At 37.6% G+C, this 23,406-nt stretch overlaps 2 protein-coding genes and 1 long non-coding RNA gene across 3 annotated transcripts; 1 reads left to right on the top strand and 2 right to left on the bottom strand.

Moving 5' to 3' along the window:
- Nucleotides 1–652: 652 nt before the first annotated feature.
- LOC106433033 (transcription initiation factor TFIID subunit 1) lies at nt 653–8,895 on the bottom strand. The gene is made up of 20 exons (XM_013873880.3): nt 8,756–8,895; nt 8,638–8,685; nt 8,380–8,477; nt 8,251–8,301; nt 8,109–8,154; nt 7,543–7,797; nt 7,201–7,416; nt 5,780–6,863; nt 5,446–5,648; nt 5,116–5,353; nt 4,640–4,976; nt 4,368–4,562; nt 4,181–4,276; nt 3,876–4,082; nt 3,382–3,588; nt 2,811–3,276; nt 2,593–2,726; nt 2,408–2,464; nt 1,323–2,324; nt 653–1,204 (listed from the first exon to the last, which is right to left on the bottom strand). The coding sequence occupies exons 2-20, from the start codon at nt 8,663–8,665 to the stop codon at nt 839–841; spliced, it is 5,286 nt and encodes a 1,761-aa protein (XP_013729334.2). The 5' UTR covers nt 8,666–8,685; nt 8,756–8,895; the 3' UTR covers nt 653–838.
- A 10,379-nt stretch (nt 8,896–19,274) lies between these two features.
- On the top strand, nt 19,275–20,693 carry LOC125580265. The gene is made up of 2 exons (XR_007318030.1): nt 19,275–19,819; nt 20,281–20,693. It is a non-coding gene; the product is annotated as an uncharacterized LOC125580265 (long non-coding RNA).
- A 1,845-nt stretch (nt 20,694–22,538) lies between these two features.
- On the bottom strand, nt 22,539–22,946 carry LOC125580029. The gene has a single exon (XM_048743968.1). It carries the CDS (start codon nt 22,944–22,946, stop codon nt 22,539–22,541), a length of 408 nt encoding a protein of 135 aa, XP_048599925.1.
- Nucleotides 22,947–23,406: the final 460 nt, after the last annotated feature.

Here is a 23,406-nt window from a genome sequence, read left to right as displayed (position 1 = left end):
AAGTTTATATCACAAAAATAGCACTCAAAAACTAAAATGACCAAAATAGCACCTTTCTAAGTTTATCCTTTGAAAATTTTAATTTTTTTATTTTTCAAAATTTGAAATCTTATCCCCAAAACCTCATTTCTCACTCTAAACCCTAAACCCTAAACTCTAAATCCTAAACCCTAAATTCTAAACCCTAAACCCTAAACCATAAACCCTAAACCCTAAACTCTAAACCCTAAACCCTCCTAAACCCTAAACCCTAAATCCTAAACCCCACCATTTAACTCTAAACCCTAAGTTTATGACTTTTGATAAAACATTAAGTGCTATTTTTGTGACTTTTGACCTTGAGTGCTAGTTTGGGAACATAAACTTGATTTAGTGCTATTTTTGTCTTTTTCTCAAAATCATATTAAAAAATAATTAAACAATATAAATGCTAAACAGAATATCCGTGCGCCTGCATGGCTCAAAATCTAGTTTTGAATTAAACCTAGCCACACCAATTGAAAACCTTGGTTGTCCAATAGTGCTCTCTTCAGAGGACTCTCACCAGTCAGTTCCTGTGTTCACGTCAGCCTACCTACATGGGCTACTAAAAATTGGCGACAAAGACATTTGTTAATTTTTTTTTTTTTTTTTTTTTGATAAAAGATTGACATTTGTTAATTTCCCTTTCAGTTTATATAAAAAGAATTCTTGTTGTTGCTATTCTCATTTACGCTGCCTTACTTTTGTAATTTCTTCCATATACCCTTCACTACTCATTAGGAAGTGTCGAAATTTATTTGAAACATGGAAACTTGATACCATCCCGTGTAAAATAGGATACAGCTTCCATTCTCAATCAGTCAATGTGATTTACTATACCTTTCTCTGCTTCTGTTAACTCATCTCTATATCTATCCAACAAGCCATCACATTTCACCAGCAACTCATCTGCCAAGGGTGGTATCATCGGGTTACGCCCGTCGTTGTAAATATGAGCATTGTACTTGATCTGCCAGACGTCATTTCTAAACTGCGCTCTGTCTCTGTACTCTACCCTCCGTACCTTATCCCTGATTATCGAGAGATCCATGGGGCGTTGCACAACGTCATGATAGTCCGGAGCCTCCTTCTTCGAAACAGGTTTCAAGAAGAGGTACGACACGTTCACTTCTTTGGCTCTTAGTGTGTCCACTATGACTTCCAAGATGTTTGCTAGGCCAACCTGTTGGTAAGTAAACAGAGAAGAGAAAACAAAGATGAATTCTCATAGGATCATGTATCACAGTGAACGCATGCAACGTGGTTACAGAGCAATGAGATAAAGTGAAAGAGAATTGTACCTCTCCCTTTTTGCGTCGTTTTGGTTGAGGTGCGTACTCTGCCACGTTCCTTTCAAAGTCAGAGTCATACTGGCTTCTGACTTTCTGAACTCTTTCTAACAATTTTCTATCGTTTCTTCGACGAGGATAACCTTCTAGATATCTCTCTATTACTTCCGGCTGCAGCTTCTTTTGCCGTTCCTTTTCCTCCCTTTCACTCCCTATCTCACTGGCTTTTTCAAATTTAGTCATATCATCATAATCCCTTCTCACCCTTGCTTCCCTGTGCCTTTCCGTACTTATCTCCCGTTCTTCTTGCCACACTCTACCCTCTTTTGGTCCCCGGTGTAGTGAGTTCTCTGACAATCTGAATCTCTGCTGACTCTGAAAACCTTCTGGTTCTGCCATTCTCATTGTCTTCCTGGACTCAAACTGTGAAGTCAGTTCAAGGCTATCAGTTATCACTTTCGAACGTTTTATAACAAGTTTCTTCTGGGGCTGTTCCCTTTCATTCGGCCGCTGTATCACGAGTTCTTTATCCATGCGTAATGATGGCTGCGTGATTGACATAGTGAGCCTGCTTGATGCAGCCTGATTTCTCTCTGTATTAGAAAATGATTGTCCAGAAACAGAAGGCCTGTGAGACTCGCTCTCCCCTCTCTCTCTGATAAATGCAGGCATCAATGAAGGTAAAGGTCTATCAGGTTCTTCCATAGAGCGTCTTGGAGTTTCAGAACCGGGTTTATCTAACCTCCCTCCAGCGGGTATAGCACATTTAAACCTCAGGGTAAGACCTCCGGTTTTGGAAGTTGGATTATCTCCCTTCGGAGCTTCATCTACAGAAACTTTTGTTGGACTTTTTGGCGCGGTCTTTTTGCTTTTGATAGGTTCCAGCTTGACCTGGCCTGATAGATCCGAAGAACTCGGTGTCCCAGAAGACTTCTTCACATATATACCTTCGGGCTGTGGTTCTGTAGTTGCTCTGTATTTTGGGCAGTGCTTATTGGTTTTCATGTGTCCAGGCTGGTCATGAAGATAATAGTCAAGCGTTGTTTTTTCTTTGATTCAATATTAGTTTCATAATCTAGTCTAACAAGTAATTATACCTGACCACAGGCTCCACAGAAGAAGTTATCTCTCACTGGTTTTCTTTCTTTGAATACCTGGTTTAGACAGATAGAGCAAACATCACCTCAGAATGATCATATTATGTCTAATGCAGGACCTGATAAGTTGACACAGTAAGCAATAAAAGAAAAGAGGGAAAGGGTTTAAAAAATTCCGAACTTACGCTGACGTTTCTTGTGTTTTTGAAGGTGCTCTTAGTCACTAAGAAAGATGCATCAGGACGGGTGGCAATATGTTTCTTGGCACTGACACTGTCCTTTCTGACAAATTCAGCATTCATATTCCTTTTTTCGTCATCTAGATAAACACCACCGGTCAGTGATTCATTACGGAAACAATCTTAAGATGAATAGCGCTAATGCTTTAGTTAAAAGCACGTACCTTTCATCAGCAATCGGCGTAACTCGGCACATTCAGCAGCTTCATCTTCAACATCTTCGTCTGTCACAACTTGATATGGCCGCCGTCTCATTTTGAATCCGTTGACTCCATCCAACTTGTCATTTTTAGACGTATTAGATTCTTCCCACTCCTCAGCATCAAGTAGATTTTCCAGATCTCCGACAAAGGAGTCCATGTCATTTTCACTCTCAGACTCATCGTCATCACAAGCTGAAAGGGACAGAAGTTGCCTATCCCAAATCTCCTGACACTTTTCCCGGGCCTGCTGTTGTAACTGTAGGAAAGACATTCTCTGGCCACGGGCATACTTACCTATTGTCGTAGGGTCAACCTTAAGTACACCAGATGCAGCCTGCTCGCTCGATAGCTTGCGTATCATAGCTATCAGGTGCCATCGATTTTGCTTGGCCATTTTCTCATCAGGAACATTGAACTTGAGAAGAACCTATAAAGAGATCCAGCCAACCATATCTCACTTGGTCAAACTAGAAAAATAGGCGAGAATATGTGTCCTTTTAGGTTCCTAGACATTTAAAATAAAGAAACGAACCTCTCGAGCTGCTTCCCTGCTTAATCTGCGAAGATCAGCATCTGTACCAGTTACAGTTGGCGCTCCGCAACACGCTGCTTCCTTTTTCTTCATACTTCCAGCTGCAGCTGGTACTTTTGGCGCAGCTCGGACGTAGCTGAATCCTAGACCTCGTCCAGAGGGATCGCCCACTCCAGTAATTTCCAAACGCTCTATATTTGCTCTGTCCTACTCAGACAAAAAGTTGAAAATCAGGTAAATGAGAATCGAACCGGCCAAGTAATAAAAGAATGCACATCGACTCCACTTCCAGAGACAGGATTCAGAAACCCTCTTAATAAACTAGAGACGATAGAGCTGAAATAGATTCTATTCCTTATTGCAAAGTACTAGTAATGTATCGCTCGAGCAGTGAGAACTGATGAGTGACCATGCCTTTTATGGATTCGGGATACAATGTAAAGATAAGAACTCACTGCATATAAAACTTCTCAGGATAGATAAGTGATACTCACCTGAGTTGTACAAGCAACAAAGTTACTACTCAGATTCCAAGGAGTAATCTGCAGCTCCCTCTCAATATGTGAAGCAGCGGCAAGAGCAATGGCTTCGTCTGGGAGATGAGCCAATGCAGTTGATATGCTGGCAGGCAATGTAAACTGCGTGATCCCTAAATGTTTGAGCCGGTACAACCCAGCTAGCATACTCTCATAGGAACACACCTAGGCCAACAAAACAGAGAATGCATCTTTAAATATATATTTCCAGAAATAGCTCTCAAAGCTCACTAACATGAAACGAACACAAAAGCAAGACTTACATCCTCTGGTGCCACAAGATTTTTCAACTCAATCTCATGTGGAATCTTGTCAAACCTATGTTTCTTGTACCAGAAAATATGGCCATTTTTATCCCTCTGCATTTTTCAGTCCATGAAAGACGTCAGCGTGATAATGTAAAACAGAAACTTGCATGATGCCGCTTATGCGCAAGAATCTGACAACTACCTCTAGAAAAATACCATGAATTCTCATGGTCTTCTTGACTACTGCATCGGATAAGCTAGAAAATAAGAAAGACAGCTCATCTGCAGGAATACGGCGGCGATGCTTAAATTCTCGGTCCACATAGACCAACATCCTGTTCACCAAATAAGTCTGCAGATTCTTTGATGCAGGAGACATTACTTCCATTCGAGGTTCCTAAGAAGATACAATCTCAGCACGCCGACTTTAAACATGAAACCAAAACAAAGAGATAAATATTTCAAAAGGCAAACCTGTTGTCCAACAGCAAATGTCTTGTCAATACGCCTTAGAGAGAGCTTTCCTTTAGAAGACCGGACCAACAGATAATCCGTTGATTGCAACTTATGAGGAAAAACAGGTGCTTTGTACATGTTTGTTTCAATAGATGATTGACTGCAGCCACCCTGTATTTCCCCAAGGAAAGGAGATTTCTCCCCAGGTTCTAGAATCATCACATTCCCTAAAGTGTCCTTTTTATCGCACAGCAGGTTTCCATGCTGATCCGCTGGGGATGACTTCTGATAATACGTGCACAAATTTGCACCCATTCCTGCATTGCTGAGCATCAAGGGCCTCTCTTCACAATATCTAACACAGATTGATGAAAAGTAATGGTGACTAAATGGACATAGAACAAAATAACCACAAGAGCAACAAAGTAGCATGCAGGTTAAGAAAAAAAAAAAGACAAAAGTTCCCAATTAGACAAGTAAGTTTTGTGCCTTACTCCATTAAGAAAACATGGCCATCTTTAGTAGATAGGTCTGATTTCTTCTTGAATGCCCCCGGAGGTCTCAAAGATTTATGTTCGTCAGGAAGCTTTTGTGCCCATGGTAACAGATGTACCTTGGTGCGTAAAATATGGACCAAAGAATTTGGATGAACATTTTGTTCAGCAAGCGACTTTCCATCCTCAAGTTCCTTTCCCATATAAAAAATCTTCACTGCTTCAGTTTCCTTAAAATCTGCAAAACAATTTTCAGTGAAATCAATAGTACCTCATGTTCTCCAAATAGAATCCGCGTCTAAACAGAAAGTGAAAGGAAAAATAACCAACCTAACTTCCTAGAAGCCTTGGCTTTTAAAGAAGAGACAGATTCCTCTATGCCAACGTGTATCCTGCTTCCTTTACCCCCCAGACTCTTAACTACAATATGCATGGATCCTTGGGTTGGTAACTTTCCTTGCTGCTTGATCGCTAGCTCATTGTCATGTGGATACCATAAAGCTTTGGGCCGGTGAAAATTTGCTAAGTCTTTACTGCAACGAGTTAACACAAAACATTATAACAGATACTACCAAAAGATGGATGTCAAAAGAACTATATCCAGTGTGATAGCAATCTGAAGTGTGCAGACAGAAAACAATGTAAATACGAGTGACCCACTTACTTGCTCAATTTGTTCTTCATTGTCTGCAGTCTAATCGCTGACGCTGAATGAAGAACTCTTAAACTGTGTACGCCGAATTGATTAGCATTTGCTTGCAGTTGCTGACAGCTTTTCCCATTCATATAGAACTTGTCATTAGAAATATTGAATTGGCACCCATAATTTGATCCACAGCCTTCCTGAAATCTTTCATCCTTGGGCTTTGAAGACCGGGATAGAATCATAGATCCAGCATGAAGTTGAAGATCTTTGCTTTCCGCGTTATCAGGGATTTCAAAGACCATTTGCTCATCTTGAAGGTCAAATATTAGTTTCGACCTGCTCAACTCTTTATCTGACTCCCAAATTATGCTATCTAACCATGCGTCATCCCCCATATCCCTCTCTTGCAATCCAAATCTGCTAAAGCGTCCAAGAGTGTCCCCTTTAAGCTGCTTTAAGTTCTTCCCTCCACTATTGTCATTTTCACTAGGATGATCCTCATCCCACTGAGATTCTAACCTAAGGAGTTGCGGATGACGTCTACTTTTGTTAGTGGACTCACTAGTAGTGTGTGAACCAAGAGACTCCAAGGCACTGACAAAAAATGATACACGCTTATTATTTTCAGCTTGAGCTTGCTCTCCAGAATTCACCACGTTTAAGCTTTCTTGTTCAGTCTCTGAGTTTGTTCCTTGAATAAGCAGGCTTTCTGACTCAATTTCAGATTCGAAGCTTTCACAAGAATTACCACCAACTCCAGGAGAATTTTCCCAAATAATTCGATTTTCCCATTCATGCTGGTCAAGAGGAAAAACTTCCATTGATGATTGTGACTGGCACAGAGATGATTTATCGTCTTCTAAGTCCTGCTTCAACAGTTCACCCGTGGTGCATGAATCCCGTCCTGGCTTGGTAAATTCTCTCGATTCTGGTATGATGCTTCCGAATGTGCCAGCTTTTACCAGCTGTATATTCCCTCTGATTGGTAACGGAACATCCAGCTGAATCAGATCAGCTTGTTTCACATGAGTGTTGACCCTACCATGGCTCTTAAGAAGTAACCCCTCATCATCTTCAACAAGCTCCATAGATTTGTATCTGTCTGTACAACAGAGGCTATGATTTAAGAGTCCCATAAGAAGAGATGAATTATAAACAGAAAACAAGAATGCAGAGACAAAAAGAGAGAAAATAAAGACAAAAAGGACGCAGCACATCATTTTGAGGCACCAAATACACACACATATCATGAAGAGACTGAGAAACATAAGTTCGCATGCTTTCAACACCTAATGGCCTTAAGATTTTAAGAGGAAATGCTGAAAATCTACAGAAATTTTATTGTTGTTGCAGATTTTAAGAAACTCATGTCCAGAACAAAAGAACTCAATAGGATTTGAGAAGAAACAAACATAAGAAGACCGTTCCAGATCACGTACCTCTGTAAGTGATATATCTATTTTCTCTCTTTGCTCGTTTCTGTGGTGGCTTATGAATAGCAAATATCTCAGAGAATTGTAAGACTACCATACCATCTTCAACATACAGGGTAGGCAGTGATGTTGCGCTTTTCTCATTTGTGTCCAATCGTTCCTCATTTCCCAACATGGAAGCCTCCTCTTCAAACTCCAAAGCGTTTTCTTCCTTTAAGACAACTGCAAAGCAATATTTTTTTATGTCCGACAATCAGTAGGTCCCGAGGAAAATTAAATGACACACCAAAAGTAGAGAACTCAATCTGCTAATCTTTTTGTTCACGAACGGAAATTTCGATAGCAAACCTGATTCACTATCTTCAGAATCAAAAGTTTCTTCAAATGGCATGTGCTCCACCTCTTGTTCTTCTTCCTCATCATAATCGTCATCATCAAACACAGAAGCTTTGGAATATAAACTACCCGAGGCAGCTGCAGACGAAAAATACTCTCTTTTTGGCAGTAGATGATCTTCCTCAGTAACTACTTGAACTTCAGGCCCGTCATACTCTTCATCAATATCCCCATAATCAACAGCATCCGCAGCTTTTTCGTTGTAATCTACATGATGCACAACCTCAGTCAGTCAAACTGATAACCAGGCTTTGGTAACGTGGAAGGCAGGACTTGTTGCAGATTTAAAAATCTCAGACCTAACCTTGTTAAAATTTAATGTATACAACTTATGTAAGACAATTTCCATCACATTATCAAGTTATAAATAGACTAAGACCAAGGCCAAGCTAAGAGAATGCAAGATCAGGAAGGTAGAAATTTGTAGAAGGGTAAAATGAAAACTAAACGTTGGAAACTGAAGGTAACCAAGAGAAAGGTTATAAAAAAAACTGCAGGAGACAAGCGGACAACATCACCTTGTTCAGCTGGATCACTTGTTGTACATCCTGAACTGGCCAGCAACTGTTGAGTTTAGAAACACGTACAAGAAAAAAAGATGATTAAAACATCGCTATAAATTTAAAGAAACAAGACTAGAAAAGAGTCAGAGAATGGCACCATTATGTCTGGCAGAGACGAAGCCAATGCAGAAAGATGTTCCTTGGCGTCCTGTTGAATTGAAAACCATCGAGCATACACAATCATAACTTATGAACACACAGAAAGAGTAAAAGCTATAATAATCACCTCATTAAGGTAATCAGCATCCAAATCACCAGAGTTATCAACGTTTCCAAAGATAAACTCCAGTCCCCTGCTTCTGTCCGCATACTCTTCATTGTCCTCTGCAAATCAAAAGTTTTCAATAAACATGTTTGTTATAATCAGGCATTTGATTTTACATAATAATTCTTAGACTCTTATCTAATGAAACTACTATACCCTAAAAACATAGCTGAAAACGAAAACAGTCACGAGCTGGCCTAAATTGCAACGATATATTACCTGAAGAACCCTCGTTGTGTTCAGCCATCTCGAATCCAATAAAGTGCCCTGCAAAGTTCGCTTCTTAGAATCACGAATCAACCTTGGAACCCTAATTGAGATTGAGAGTATAGAAAACCTTTAAACCGGAGACGGAGAATTAAGCCGATTGAGCGCACGGTGGCGAAGAGGAGCTCCGAGGCAGCAATGCTCGAATCGGAAGAAAACCCAATCGCAAGGGGATCAAATTAGCGGGCTCGATGGATCGTATGAGGCGTTTATTTATAAAGGATTACAACCCGACCCGATCAAAATTTAGTATTTTCCGGGTCCAGTTCTCAACCGGAATTAGTGTTATTAACCGATCCAAATCAAACCAACCAATTGAGAAAGCTGTTTCAACATCTCCAATTAACATTAGCCGTTGGATGAATATAATGGGCCGTGACATTTTTGAAAAACAAACTACTGCTGCTTATTTACGATACTACCCTCTTAAACTTAATTTATTACTTAAGAAAGTTTTGTCATTTCGAAATTTTCGGTTTGGTTGATTCGACTTTTGGTTTTAGAAATTTAGTATCCGTTCGATTATTTATGAAATTTGGTTCAATCTGATTATTTCTATTTGTGGTTCAGTTCAAATAATAAAGTTGAGAACCTGCTATTATCTAAAACAATTTGGATCCAACTTAGTTTCGATTCATTCCATTTTTGATAACTTTAATTAATTTGGATAAATTTTACAAATAACATGGAAATTTTCACAGAAAAAATATGGTAAATTGGACTCTTTGGATAAAATATCAAGTAATTTGAATAATTTGATATATCTTGAATATAAAAAAAATACAGATTTTTGGATAATTCGGTTTATAAATAATCTTGTTAGGATATTTTATTATTTCAAAACTAAATAAAAATGATATTTTTAGACATATAAACTTTACTTTAAAATTTTGAATATTCATTTGGTTTTCAATTTTGTTCAGTTTTGGTTTTTCAATTCATTAGAAGATTTGTGTAGATATATATCGAATTCGGTTCGATTTTGTTCCGTATTTTTTTGGTTCGATACTGTTCAGTTCTTCCGTCCCAGATAAACGTGTTGAAGCCTACTTGCCTGAGCACAAAACATAAGACGCAATCTCAGATGTCTGTTATCATCTGCTTCTTCTTTTACATGCATCATGCATGATGGCATCATGCATGGCATTACTTTATTTACTTTCTTTTCTTTCAATTGAATTACTCTTCTCACTGTTTAATTATTGTCATGTATACATCTAGGTTCATTAGTTTTTTTTTTTTTGCTAAAATTTGAAGGTTCATTAGTTGCACCAAGTCGCTTCTTATAATTAACAAGAATGTCTAGATTGTTTTTGACTTTTAATTTCTTGAACTACAGCATTGGATCATTGATTGGATTACACCTGGGACACGCAAAATTTCTGAATGACATGCATGGAATGGACCACCAGACAGAGCCGGTCCAGAGGGAAAGCCACCCAAACCGTTGATTAGGGGATCCAGTCTAGCAGAATAGTTTTGATAAGTACTTATAGTTAAATAATTTTTATTAGACCTTTTAGTTAAAATACTTTGAAGCATTATATTTGAATCTGAAAATTCTGTAAAAAAGGATATGCATTTAGACATCATTGGTACTGATTCGTTTATGGAACTTGAGATTTTCCTCGAATCAATATCAAAAGAAACTAAAAAGTGTCGTTAAACTAGAGAATATAATCTATGTTTCTATATTATCTATATTATTATTTGAGAAGTGATTTGGCTTACTTGTCATGTTCTCTATGATTTTAGGATATTTTGTTTATTTGTCATGTTTTCAACACTTTTAATTAACAATTTTCTTATTTTAATTATTTTAATTGAATCTATGTTTAAATAATCGATCTATATTATTATTTAAAACTTAAAAATCATCATTATATAAATATCTGATATTATTTTATTTACTGTAAACTAAATGCATAATGTTTGAATTTGCCGATAATATAATATTTGCTGTTAAGTTTATATGGGAAATTTGCTTTAAATTATTACAAAAGTTTAACCATGCTAAGGGACTGGGACATAATGAAACCCTTGATTTTGTATTGGTGGATGTTAGCGTCAGTAGATACATGTATATAAGTATTGTTGTTTATTGATGGACATAATGAAACCTTTGATTTTGTAATATGTATTGATGTTCATTGACTATTTCGAAACCCTTGATTTTGCAATATGTATTGACATGTTCATTGATTGTTGAGTTTTAATAGTTAGTTATACTTTTATATTATAAAATTTTGAAATATTGATTGTTTTCTAATAGTACACGGTGAGAAGATAGATCATACATTAACAAGGAATATTGTTGATGGCATTAAAAAGGAATTTGCTAATGTTTTAATATATCCAGTGAATTGAATGAAAGTGATTGGATGACCATCAACAAATTTCATATTGACATGTAGGAGAAAGTTATAGGTTAACGCTTCATGATTTTAAAATAATGTGGAAATGCAATACTTCTTTTTTGTAACTTAAATCCAATACTTCTTTAAAACCTATTTAGTGAATCATGATTCTACTTAAGTTGCTTGAAAACATATTTCTTATTCGCTGGATACGAGGATATACACATTGGATTAGGTTTAGTTATATTTTATGCTCTATTATTAATTTTAATAAATAGTTTTAGTAATTTAGCTGATAATTTATCATTATCTTCAAAATAATTAAAAAATTGTAACAATAATATCATAGTTAAATTTATATTATATTTACTTTAATAATATTAAAATAATATATATATATATTTACATTATATTTGGTTTAGTAATATTAAATCAGTTTTCATTTTAGTATATATATCATATAAGATATAATGAATCATCTATCTTTTAAGATAAATTTATTAAGAGAATCAAAATCACTCATTTTGATAATTTTTGACAAAAGTTAATAAATTTTCAAAAATATTTATATATTATTTACGAAGTGATTTTTTTTTCTCACGTTGAAAGTTAGAGCGTTTATCCTTAATAAATAATAATATTAGATTAATTTATTAATATATAATTACCATAAATTAAAAATATTATATATTATGTTATCCAAAAAATAATTTACATCATAATATTTTAAAAATAAATATCAATCCATGTGTATAGTTTTATGTATATATATGAATGTTTTCAAATTTATTTTACATAATAAAATATATTTTTTTTAAAATAAAAAAACTTTATCCCTTATAAAAAATTTAAAATATATCTATTTACAAATATTTGTAAGATTATTAATCCCGCAAGTGCGGGTAAATCACCTAGTTCATAAACATAAGGAGCTCTTTATATATAGGAAATTACACCGTCATAGAATAATAGAAAGACTAAAGAAAGGAAATACAAATATGGAAAGAGTACAAATCATAATCTAATAAGGAAAATGCAAGATGTCGATTATCTCTCTCTCCTCATGGTCGACTCTCTCTCTCTCTCTAGCATTGGGTCGGTTATGAACCGGACCGGTTATGGACATCCACAATATGATTTATAACACTTCCCCTTGGATGTCATAACCATACAGGGATTGTAATACGCTTTAGGTGTTGCCTCACTAAAACCTTACCAGGAAAACCCAGTGGGACAAAACCATGGTGAAGGAAAAAGAGTACAACACGTAGTACTCTCCCAGTTCTGAACAACTCGCGGCTGGCCTCATGAACAGCCAAGATCTCCGAATGGTTTGAAGATGTGGCCGTGATCGTCTGCTTCATAGAACACCATGATATGGTCGTTCCACCATGTGTGAAAACATAGCCTGTCTGTGATCGAGCATTGTGTGGATCCGAAAGATAACCTGTATCAGCAAAATCAACTAAACCTTCTTTGTTTTGGTTAGTATAAAATAAATCCAAGTCTTTCGTTCCTTGCAGGTAACGAAGAACATGTTTAATCCCGTTCCAGTGCCTTTGGGTTGGACAAGAGCTTAATCTAGACAATAGATTCACAGCAAAACATATATCTGGTCGTGTGACTAGCCAGATACATCAAAGCTCCTATGGCACTGAGATATGGCACTTCGGGACAAAGGACATCTTTATCGTCCATCTTAGGATGGAACAGATCAGTGTCCAGGCCGAGGGACCTGACGACAATGGGGCTAGATAATGGGTGAGACTCGGCCATGTTGAATCTCTTGAGTACTTTTCTGTATATGTCATTTGATGCACAAGGATTCCATCTCTTATGTACTCAAGCTGTAATCCCAAACAAAACTTTGTTTTTTTTTCAAGATCTTTCATCTCGAATTCTTTCTTAAGATATTCAACTGTTTGGGAAATCTCTCCAGAGGTTCCTAGGATATTTAAATCATCAACATACACTGCTATGATCACAAAGCCCTGGCTGAATTTCTTTATAAAGATACAAGGGCTGATCGGATCATTCTTATATCCTTTTCTCTCTAGGTACTCACTTAACCTATTGTACCACATTCGGCCTGATTGTTTCAATCCATAAAGTGACTTATTCAACTTTATACAGTGTTGTTCTCGAGTACTCGATTTGTTTTTCAACTCTATACCCTCTGGTACTTTCATATAAATCTCATTATCCAGTGGCCCATATAAGTATGCAGTTACAACATCCATTAACCACAAGTCTAATTTCTCTCTTATAGCCAGACTTATCAGGAATCTAAAAGTAGTAGCATCCACCACAGGGGAGTATGTCTCCTCATAATCGATTCCTGGTCTCTGTGAGAATCGTTGTGCAACAAACCGTGCTTTATATCTCACGACCTTGCCGTGTTCATTTATTTTCCTCACAAAGACCCACTTATAGCCGACTGGTTTAACATCATATGGTGTCCGGACTATTGGTCCAAAGACATCTCTCTTTTTTAAAGAGTTTAACTCCACGTTTATAGCTTCTTTCCACTTGATCCAATCTGATCGTTGAGTGCACTCATAAATAGACGTGGGTTCATGATCCTCATTCAAATCCATAAGTTCAAGTGCTACCTTGTATGCAAATATATCATCAATGTCGACATTCTTTATGTTCCATTGTATCCCAGACAAGACATAGTTTATTGAGATCTCATTATTATCAGGACCTTCAGTACCTTGAATCTTGGCGTCCCAAGAATCAATATTAGATACATCAGGGTCGGCCGCATCTAAGCATTCATGATCGGCCGCGATCGCTATTAAGGTTTTGGGATCGGCCGCGGTTAAGTCCCGGGATTTAGGAACGGCCGCGGTCGTGTCTAGGGTTTCAACAACTTCGGTTTCATTCTCTGCACCTTTCTTAGTTTTCCGAGGGTTCTTATCTTTGGAACCTATTGGTCTACCACGTTTCAAACGTTGTCTAGACTCTGTAGCAACTTGATTGTGTCCCTCTTGAACATCAATTCTGATTGGTGCATTAGTAGCTGGTATATATGACTTAGTCACTCTTTTCGAGTCAGCAAAGGAATCTGGCAATTGATTAGCTAGCTTTTGTAAATGTATAATCTTTTGGACTTCTAAATCACATTCCTAAGTCCGAGGATCTTGCCAAGATAAGTATGTTTGATTCCAGGTAATTTTTTTTTTTTACCAGCTTATTGTTATCTCCCTTAATGTTGGATGTTCTGATTCATCAAAGTGACAATCCGCATACCTGGCCTTAAATAAATCACCTGTAGTTGGCTCAAGGTATTTTATAATCGTGGGGGAATCATATCCAACATATATCCTCATCCTCCTTTGAGGTCCCATATTTGTTCTCTGTGGTGGTGCAATTGGCACATAGACGACACAACCAAATGTCTTAAGATGGGATATGTCTGGCTCATGACCCGTAAGCAATTGTAATGGGAATATCTATGTTCACTAGACGGTCTTATACGAATCAGTTCGGCCGCGTGCAAGACTGCGTGTCCCCAAGCTCTGGCCGGAAGCTTAGGCCTCATAAGCAATGGTCTAGCTATTAGCTGAATTCGTTTTATGAATGATTCGGCCAAGCCGTTCTGTGTATGTACATGTGCCACGGAGTGTTCCACACTTACCCCCATGGACATACAGTAATCATTAAACGCTTGGGACGTGAACTCACCAGCATTGGTCTCTATCATTCCGACCTTAGCATAGTAAAAGGCCAGTAGAGAGCGCATGTATAAACTCTAGGACTTTCTTATAGCCTTGGCCGATCTCTATGATCTGAAGGAACTGTTTGTTTCCTTCGCCCTTAGTCTCAATATGAAAGTCATTCATTCGAATGTCTGTAAAGCTCAATATGCTTCTCTTAGAATTGGGTGACTAAAATGCATCAGATATCTCTAGATGCGTACCCTTAGGCAACATGATATTAGCCTAGCCGTAGCCCTCTATGAGACTGGCTATACCCGGAATGATACTTTAGAGACTTCATATAAAAACTTTCATTCATTAATAAAATAAGTTCAAAGCAATCAAAACATAGAAAACATAAAGCAAAGAACACGAAAACATAGATGTCGAATTCAACTTCATTCTTTTAAACAATCTGAAGTTTCATAATCCATAAGATCGTCTCGTTCATGATTGAAATCATCTTCACCATCTTGATAAGTCATATGAGCTTCAGGATTCTTCCCTTTCAAACTCTCTTGGTAGAGGTCAACGAGATGTTTGAGAGTCCTACATGTCTTAGCCCAATGATTATCCATACCACATCTATGGCACACAGATTTGGTCGAGTTTTGTGGTTTAAATGATGTACCACGGCCTCGGCCACGTCCACGGCCTCCATAGGAGCCACAGCCATATGAGTTGCCTTGGCCTCGACCAAACGAGTTTCGGTCTCTACCACCACGTCCATGCCATTTTCCCCGACCACAGTTGTGTTGGTTATCACTCTGGACATGGTTCGACTTATTCTTAGCCTCTATGGTTGCATGTGCCTCAGATAATGAGTTTGTTCTAGGAGGTCTCAATCCACTGTTTCTCATCAACAGTTCATTGTTCTGCTCAGCGAGCAAGAGACAAGACATCAGATTAGCATAAGTAATGAAGCCCTTCTCACGGTATTGTTGTTGTAACAACACATTGCTTGTGTGGAAGGTGGAAAAGGTTTTCTCAAGCATATCCTTATCTGTTATATCCTCCCCACACAGTTTCAATTTTGAAACAATTTTAAACAGAGCCGAGTTATACTTGTCCACGGACTTGAAGTCCTGGATTCTGAGACTCCTCCAATCATACATAGCCTTTGGTAATAACACCGTTCTCTGGTGATCATATCTCGTTTTTAACTATGTCCAAAGGTCTAGAGGATTCTCGATAGTCAAATACTGATCTTTGAGAATCTCAATAAGATGATGGCGTATAATTAATATTGCTCCATATCTATCTTTCTCACTTGCATTATTGCCCTCGGTGATACATTCACCGAGTCCCTTGGATTTTAAGATGATCTTAGCATCAAGTGTCCATTGCAAGTAATTATCTCCAGAGAGACTTAGGGCAGCAAAATCCAAATTGTTGATTTTCGACATCTGGAATCATATGTTTCATAATTTAGATTTAAAAGTGTTCAAGCGAATGCAATCCATATGCTCAAGCAATCCGGATTCTAGGTATGATGCAAATAGGTCATTCGTATATGATGCATACATGTTCAATCTTAGCATTCAGATTCTATATGCAATCAGTTCGTACTATTATGCATGCATGATGCAAATAAGCCGCACGGCTACAATCTTAGAAAACAGTTTCAATGCAATCAATACAATGGTTATTCGTTTTCAATCTTAGCAAACGGTATTATAAGAGTTTAATGTGTAATTGCAATCAAACAGTCGAGCAATGCAACAATTAGGGTTCATTCGAGAATGTGTGAAAACTATCAATACTAGCCGGATCATTATCAAGACGAGAATGCATAAATCATTTAACCTAGCAAGCGATTTCTATTTCAATTCAAGCATTCGGTTTTAATCAATCAAACAAGATAGTATTCAATTTTAATTGCCAGACATTAGGGTTTCGATCAAATACGACTTCAATTTGAAAATCATTCAATCAGTTTTATCAATTCAAACAACCAAATTCAAGAATGAGATTATCAATCCTAGCAATCGATTTCTATGTGATCAAATTCAATACGGTTTTAATTAATCAAGGCTAGCATACTATATCCAAACATACAATCATTCAAACAATCAATTTCGATTCAAAGCATTAGATTAGGGTTTCGATTTTAATTCATTCAATCAACCAATTTGATTTCGAATTAGGGTTTATAAAATCGAATGTGTTTTAGTATTAGGGTTTTAAATAAAATCGATTTCATGCATTCATGCAATAAGCATGTACGCGGCTAGGATCTTGGATATTAGGGTTTCGATTTTAATTGATCAAACAATCAATCTCGATTACGGTTTGGAGTATCAAACTTATGATTATGAGCTTTGATTTACTCATTGGGGTTTTGATCTATTACCCTATGGTTTTGATTTCAACATTAGATCATACGATTAGGGTTTGTAGTTTTTATGGTTTCGATTCTTATCAAACAATCAAATTCGATTATGGGTTCTCTTTAAGGTTTCGAATTACCTTAACCTCAAGTAGGGTTGAATGGACCACCAAAGAGATGAACCGCGAGCTGGAACTGATCGGAACGCGAGCTGATTTTTTCGTGAGCTGTCTGATTGCTGAGATCGGGAACGCGAGCTGTCCAACGTGCTGATCGGGTCGCGAGCTGTCTGAGGTCGTCTTGTTTGCGAGCTGAGTTTGAGCAAGCCGAGATCGTCTGAGCTAGGATCAGGAACGCCTTGAGCTGAAGCTGACCAGAACAGATTGCAAACAAGGATCGGGATGTAAGGTTTCGCGATCGGGATTAGGATGGTTCGCCGGTAAGGATGTTCGCCGATTAGGGTTAGGGTTTTAGGCGGTTTGTTTTAGCTTAGAGATTTAGATTCTATCGTGCTGATAACGTGTTGTGAAACTAGAGAATTGAATCTATGTTTCTGTATAACTCATAAACATAAAGAGTCATTTATATATATAGAATTACACCGTCATAGAATAATAGAAAGACTAAAGAAAGGAAATACAAACATGGAAAGAGTACAAATCATAATCTAATAAAGAAAAGACAAGATGTCGATTCTCTCTCTCTCCTCACGGTCGACTCTCTCTCTCTCTAGCATTGGACCGGTTATGAACCTGGCCGGTTATGCACATCCACAATATTATTTATAACAAAAAGCCCATTGAATTATTTAATTTTCCAAAAAAGTAATATTGTTATCGAAATACTGAAATTGTTTATTGCGACTACTTTTGTGCCGACCAACTTCTACAGCTGAAAGATTTTTTTAGAAATTAGTTCTATTGAAAATGATTTGCATTTTAATATGTCACAAGAGAAATTAAATAAGATGCCTTTTAGCAATTGAAACAACTATAATCTATAATTGAAATATTTGAGTATATCCCCTATATATTAATCAAGGATCATTTAAAAAGTTTTAACCTTAAATTTGTACTAATTAAAAAAACCATGTTTAGGTGTTATTTAATTAGGACGACAATTTAGCTAACGTGTCAGCTTAAGAATCAATTGAAAAAATGTTGGTCCACATCCAATTACTATGAAACATTATATTAACCCAAAATATAAGAAGCGTGTATTTTTTCCTTAAATAAAAGTTACAGGATTACCTAATATGATTAACATATAGATGACAATTAATGATTATGAATAATAAATATTTGATAACAATTTTTACATTATTCTTCATTTTTTTTTAATTTTATATTATTAAAAAATAAACAATCACATTAACTATATAATAAAATAATTATATTTTTTCTTATGTGTTATATTTTGAATTTTTTAAAATGATTTTAAATAACAAAAATGAGGAAACCTTATATGTTATATTTTAATTTTTTTAAAAGACTTTAAATTACAAAAATAAGGAAACTTTATATGTTATATTTTTCTTATATGTTAGATTTTTTCTTATATGTTATATTTTGAATTTTTAAAAATGACTTTAAATTACAAAAATGTAAGTTTTCCTTAAACATATGACTAAAAACATTAAAATGACATGTATCAATTCGATGTTTGATCTGAAACCTTTCAAAACTGTATGGAAGATAAATGTCAAAATAATTCAATTGTGGAAACAGTACCGTTCACTTTTTTCAAGAATGTGTTCGGTGGAAAAATAAAAATTTTGTGCCGTAATTTGTTTAATGTCCAATCTGATCAACCCATGATATATAATTATAGTTTAGTTCCACGATTTTTAATAAAAATTGATCAGGTCGGAAAGAAATTATATAATAACAACAAAAAACATTGTATATGTATAAATAAAATGATCAAAAAATCAGGTCGGAAAGAAATTATGTAATAACAACAAAAAACATTGTATATGTATAAATAAAATGATCAAATATATTAAAATATTGTATAATATATACAAATAAACTCAGAAATTTATCCTAGTAATTTTATTAAAGGTTTTGCAGAAAAATGAAAAAAAAAACTATATTTCTAGTGTTTAAAGTTTAGTGTTTTAATAAACATTTGATCAGATGTTTTGTTTTATGAAAAAATTAGTTATTTTATATTGTAATTGTTTATAATTTTATACAATATAGAAATGGACCTCGTCGTTCAAAAAAAAAAAGAAATGGACCTAGTCGTACTACAACTTTTCCTATCTTTGCGAACAACTATAGAAACCTCCGCCTTGCTACGGCACCGGATTAGGCGGTGTCGGAGGCGTCTCCCCTAGCCTCTAGTCCTCGTCTTTGTTTGCTCTCTGCTTCTGTTTCCTCTCCTCCGTCCGAGATGCAGGGGGCTCTGGTTTCTTCCGACTTCACTTCTCCGGCGATCTGCTCATGAGGTTTCGTTCGGTTGTGGAGTTTGTCAGTATTTGGAGTCCCGGCGAGGCGTGTAAGGTTGGTCAGTTCAGGGAGTCGGTTTTTAGGGTTTGAGGATTGTCAGATATCGTTTTCTGTTTGGAGATCTCCGGTGTTCCTCTCCGTTAGGCGGCGCGTGAATCTGTTGAGGATGTTCCTCTCACCGGCCTCGGTGTGTTATGGCTCTATCCGTCGTTTGAAGGGCTGGTGTAGGAGGTTGGTGGCGCGTGAGAAGTTCTGTCTCTTGGTGTCTTGCGACGGATTCTCATCCCGCCGGTATCGTTCCAACTTGTTCCCTTTTGCTGCTGTCTTTCAATCCCGAGTGTCGTAGTTCTAGGTCTTGTTGTCTTTGTTGTTGGTATCGGTGTTGTTGTTGGTGGCTTGTCTTTGTGGTGTTTGTGTTGGTTTGTTGTTGCTGTTTAGTTCTAGGTTGGTTTGCTGTCGTTGGTCCTTATAAATATTCCTTAGTGTTTTGGTGGGTTTCTTGAATCCGTTAGTGGTGGTAGTGTTAAAGAGTGGTGAGAGTTGGGTTAGCAGAGGTTATTCGTAGAGTGGTGGGTGCAATGATCGCTTATCGGTTCTTAGGCAGTGTTTCTGGAGGGTCCGTTTGGTAAGCCTCGTCTTTGTTGAGTTTGTGTATGGACTTTTTCCTATGAGTATGTGGCCGCGATGAGCGTCGCACCATTATCTGAAGGCAATGTTGACCGTGTAGCGGTTCTTCCTGTCGTGTCATGAAGTCGCAGGGTTTTAGTTCTTGGGCGGTATCGTTTGGCGGGCGTGTAGCAGCAGCGATAAATCGTGGTATAGGAGGTAGAGTTAACCGCGTAGCGGGCTATGGGCAGCAGCAGCGGCAATTTCCGATCTTTGGCTTCTACAAAAGTTTAAAATCTGCTAATTATCTTCTCATTCGCTCTTGGGTTGCTTAGCCTTATCTAGTATTAGTGTCGGTTTTGGTCTTGTGGTACTGTAAGCTATCTTGGTGTGGGTTTAAGTAGTCGCCCTTATGTGGGGTTGTGTGGAAGGAGATTGTTCATTCATCTCCGAGTTTATGTTTTGAGTCACCCCCGTGTTGGTTCTTGTAGCCATCTTCATGCGGGCTCTTGTATGTTTCTTTTAAATGAAATAAATTACTTTTTTCGGGAAAAAAAAAGAAAAGAAATGGACCTAGTCGTTAAATTGGCTTAGGGCAATAAAAAAAAAAGTTAGACCCGCACTGCCATCAGTAACCAGAAACACGATTTATATTTGATCACGTTGCTTGTGAGACAAGTTACGACTCAGATCGAAAGTAGAAGAACTTGGTTTTATTTTCTTTCGTGAAATCATGTCGTATTCTTTAGATGGAGGAAACCTTTTATCGGCTTGACGGTCTGCCGGTGGTGGAAAACTGCTTCTCGTAATACGGCAGCTGTATATTTTTTGCGTATGCCAGGTTATGAAAAAGTATTGGAAGCACAAAAAAATACAGTTTACAAGATCCCAAGTATATTATGACTAAAAAGTTGGGAACAATCTTTTCCCGGTCTAGGCTTTTCAACCGTATACTAATTGTTGCATTGCACACAAAGAAGAAAACCTAAAGAAAAAGTTTCAACGATACTATCCATCTTTGTTCCTTTTAGATGATGGTTCTGCCTTGTCTTGGTCTTCAGCTTCTCTTGCTCTCTTGCCAAGGTCTGCTAGGGCGTCAACCTGGTGGTCTACCGTCTACAGCTTCATCTTGATGGTCTGCTAGGGCGTCAACCTGGTGGTCTACTACAGCTTCAGCTTGGTTGTTTAAGACATGTGCACGACGGGCACGTTGCAGGTGAGACTACCAATCTGTTCCACAGTTACATCTTCCTCCATCAAATCTTTTATTCCTGTGGGTGTGCCCCTGCACAAATAATCAAATAAATAAGTAATCAACGTGTCAATCAAAACAGTATAGAAAAGAATATGCACTAAATCTTACTATTGAGCTAGGATGCACGGGGACGGCATATCATTGACGTCTCGCGTACCAGCGGCGTTTCAGGGACGGGTACGGCGCGGGGACGGTGTGGGAACGTTTCCGAAACGTTTCAGAGAGGCTGGGGACGGCAAAGGTTTCTGGGGACGGCATGGTTAGGTTTTGGAAACGTTTCCAAAACGTTTAGGATGTATAGTCGGCATAATTTTGTAAAAGTTTGATTATTTACTTTTGCATACTTTTTTTATTTGGATAACAATTGAAAAAAAGGAAACACGTCTTGTATAAAACAATTAGGGTTATAAACTTTTAATCCATCTTCTCTTAGTCTTAATCAAGCTCTTATTCTTCATCTTTCTCACATCTAAGAAAAACACAGTAAGCATATCACAAACTCTGGTTTTGGTTTTTCAATGCTCACGTAAAAGAAAGTCTTAGACAATATTAATATTAGATAGTATTTGGTTTGTTTCATGTACGTAATGTACGTATGTGTATACACATTTATATATATATATATATATACATATATATATATATACACATATATATATATATATAGACGTACCCATGCCGTACCCGTATCTATAAATTTTAGATTTAGTCGTTTTCCGTCCCCGCCCCCGTCCCCGTATCTGTCCCCGTATCCGTTCCGGTGCAACATAGCTATTGAGTCCCCCAAGTACCATCACGGAAACATTAAAACTCCTTTTCAACTTCTCTGTCCAGTGAAACGATGGCTTGTTTTGAAGAAGCAATGAGGGTGGGCCTTGGAAACACGAGCCAGGAAGAGACGCAAGTGATGGTATCTAAATGTTGTTGGAGGTTGTGGTAGAGGTAGAGGTAGGGGCGAGTTATGTAAGAACAGTGGTTGCGAGGATGACGGTGGTGGGTCAAGGCCAAGGAATGACTCTGATGAAGGTGGACCAAGACGAAGAGATAAGTCTGTGACCGGAGCGGGAGCAGAGGATGATGAGGCTTGTGACGGGAGAGGGAGAAAAGGGCTTGTAGAGAGCCGTGATGGCATAGAGGAGAGGGTTCTTTCTATGGAAAAGTTGATGGTGTCGAGGATGAGGAGAATGACGGAGGTCTAAGAGATGTAGTAAAGAAGTGCGTCGGTGGTGGTTGTGCACTGGACGATGGCTCCCTAAAGAAGTCGGTCGTCGGTGGCTGAAGAGAGGAGGATGACGGTGCCGTAAAGAGGTCTCGCGGCGGTGGCTGAAGATTGGAGGAAGATGATATCGTTTGGAGAATGTTGTGACGCACGCTAGAAAGCAGAGCAATTGCACTTTCTCTCTCGGCAGATGGATCTTGATTCATCTTTTCATCTTCTTTCCTCTCTTGATCAAGCTTCTTCAAAACATCTTCTAAAATGGAGATTTTCACTTGAGAGGATGCAACGGAGTCTAGCTTGTCAAGAAAATCTCCCACGCTTAGCTTGAAACTACTCATCTCTTGCTTGTGACGACGAAAAAGCTGATCGACTGGTTTGGGTTTTATAACTGAAATGTAATTTAGCAAATTACCCTCACAAATAAAAAGTTTAAAACTAACCCTTACTCTTTCTTAATAATTACCAAAACCCCCACATGTTATCATTTACCGTTTGTAGAAGACCTGAACTCACCAAACCGTCGAGGTTTTGGCACTTGGCAGAGGCCCTTTTGGATGTACGTAGCTCTGTACAAATAGCTGGAGGCATGGCACATCTATCCACACTGACTAGAGACTAGCAAGCTTTTATTCTGCATTGGTGTGTTTTCTGCAATCTTCAACTCTTTTTCACCATCATTTTGTCGTGTTCTCTCTGCTTGCTTATATTTAGGCATCTCTTGTTTCAGGGATACCTGGAATACGGGGTTTCAGGTTTCTTTGCGTACGTATTGCTACATTCTCATCTCTGAATTCAGAA

The sequence above is a fragment of the Brassica napus genome, chromosome C1 (genome assembly GCF_020379485.1).
Source record: "Brassica napus cultivar Da-Ae chromosome C1, Da-Ae, whole genome shotgun sequence".
Taxonomy (NCBI): Eukaryota; Viridiplantae; Streptophyta; class Magnoliopsida; order Brassicales; family Brassicaceae; genus Brassica; species Brassica napus.
The sequence above is the reverse complement of the archived record's forward strand: the minus strand, read 5'-3'. Positions and strand labels throughout refer to the sequence as shown.

Bases quoted from the DNA above. Each gene is read 5' to 3' on its own strand.
- LOC106433033 (XM_013873880.3), bottom strand. From the start codon at position 8,665: ATGGCTGAACACAACGAGGGTTCTTCAG. The intron at 5,354-5,445 runs GTTGGTTATTTT...ATTGTTTTGCAG, and splicing joins CAAGGCTTCTAGGAAGTTAG to ATTTTAAGGAAACTGAAGCA. The intron at 2,465-2,592 runs GTAAGTTCGGAA...TGTCTAAACCAG, and splicing joins AAAACACAAGAAACGTCAGC to GTATTCAAAGAAAGAAAACC.
- LOC125580029 (XM_048743968.1), bottom strand. From the start codon at position 22,946: ATGAGTAGTTTCAAGCTAAGCGTGGGAGATTTTCTTGACAAGCTAGAC.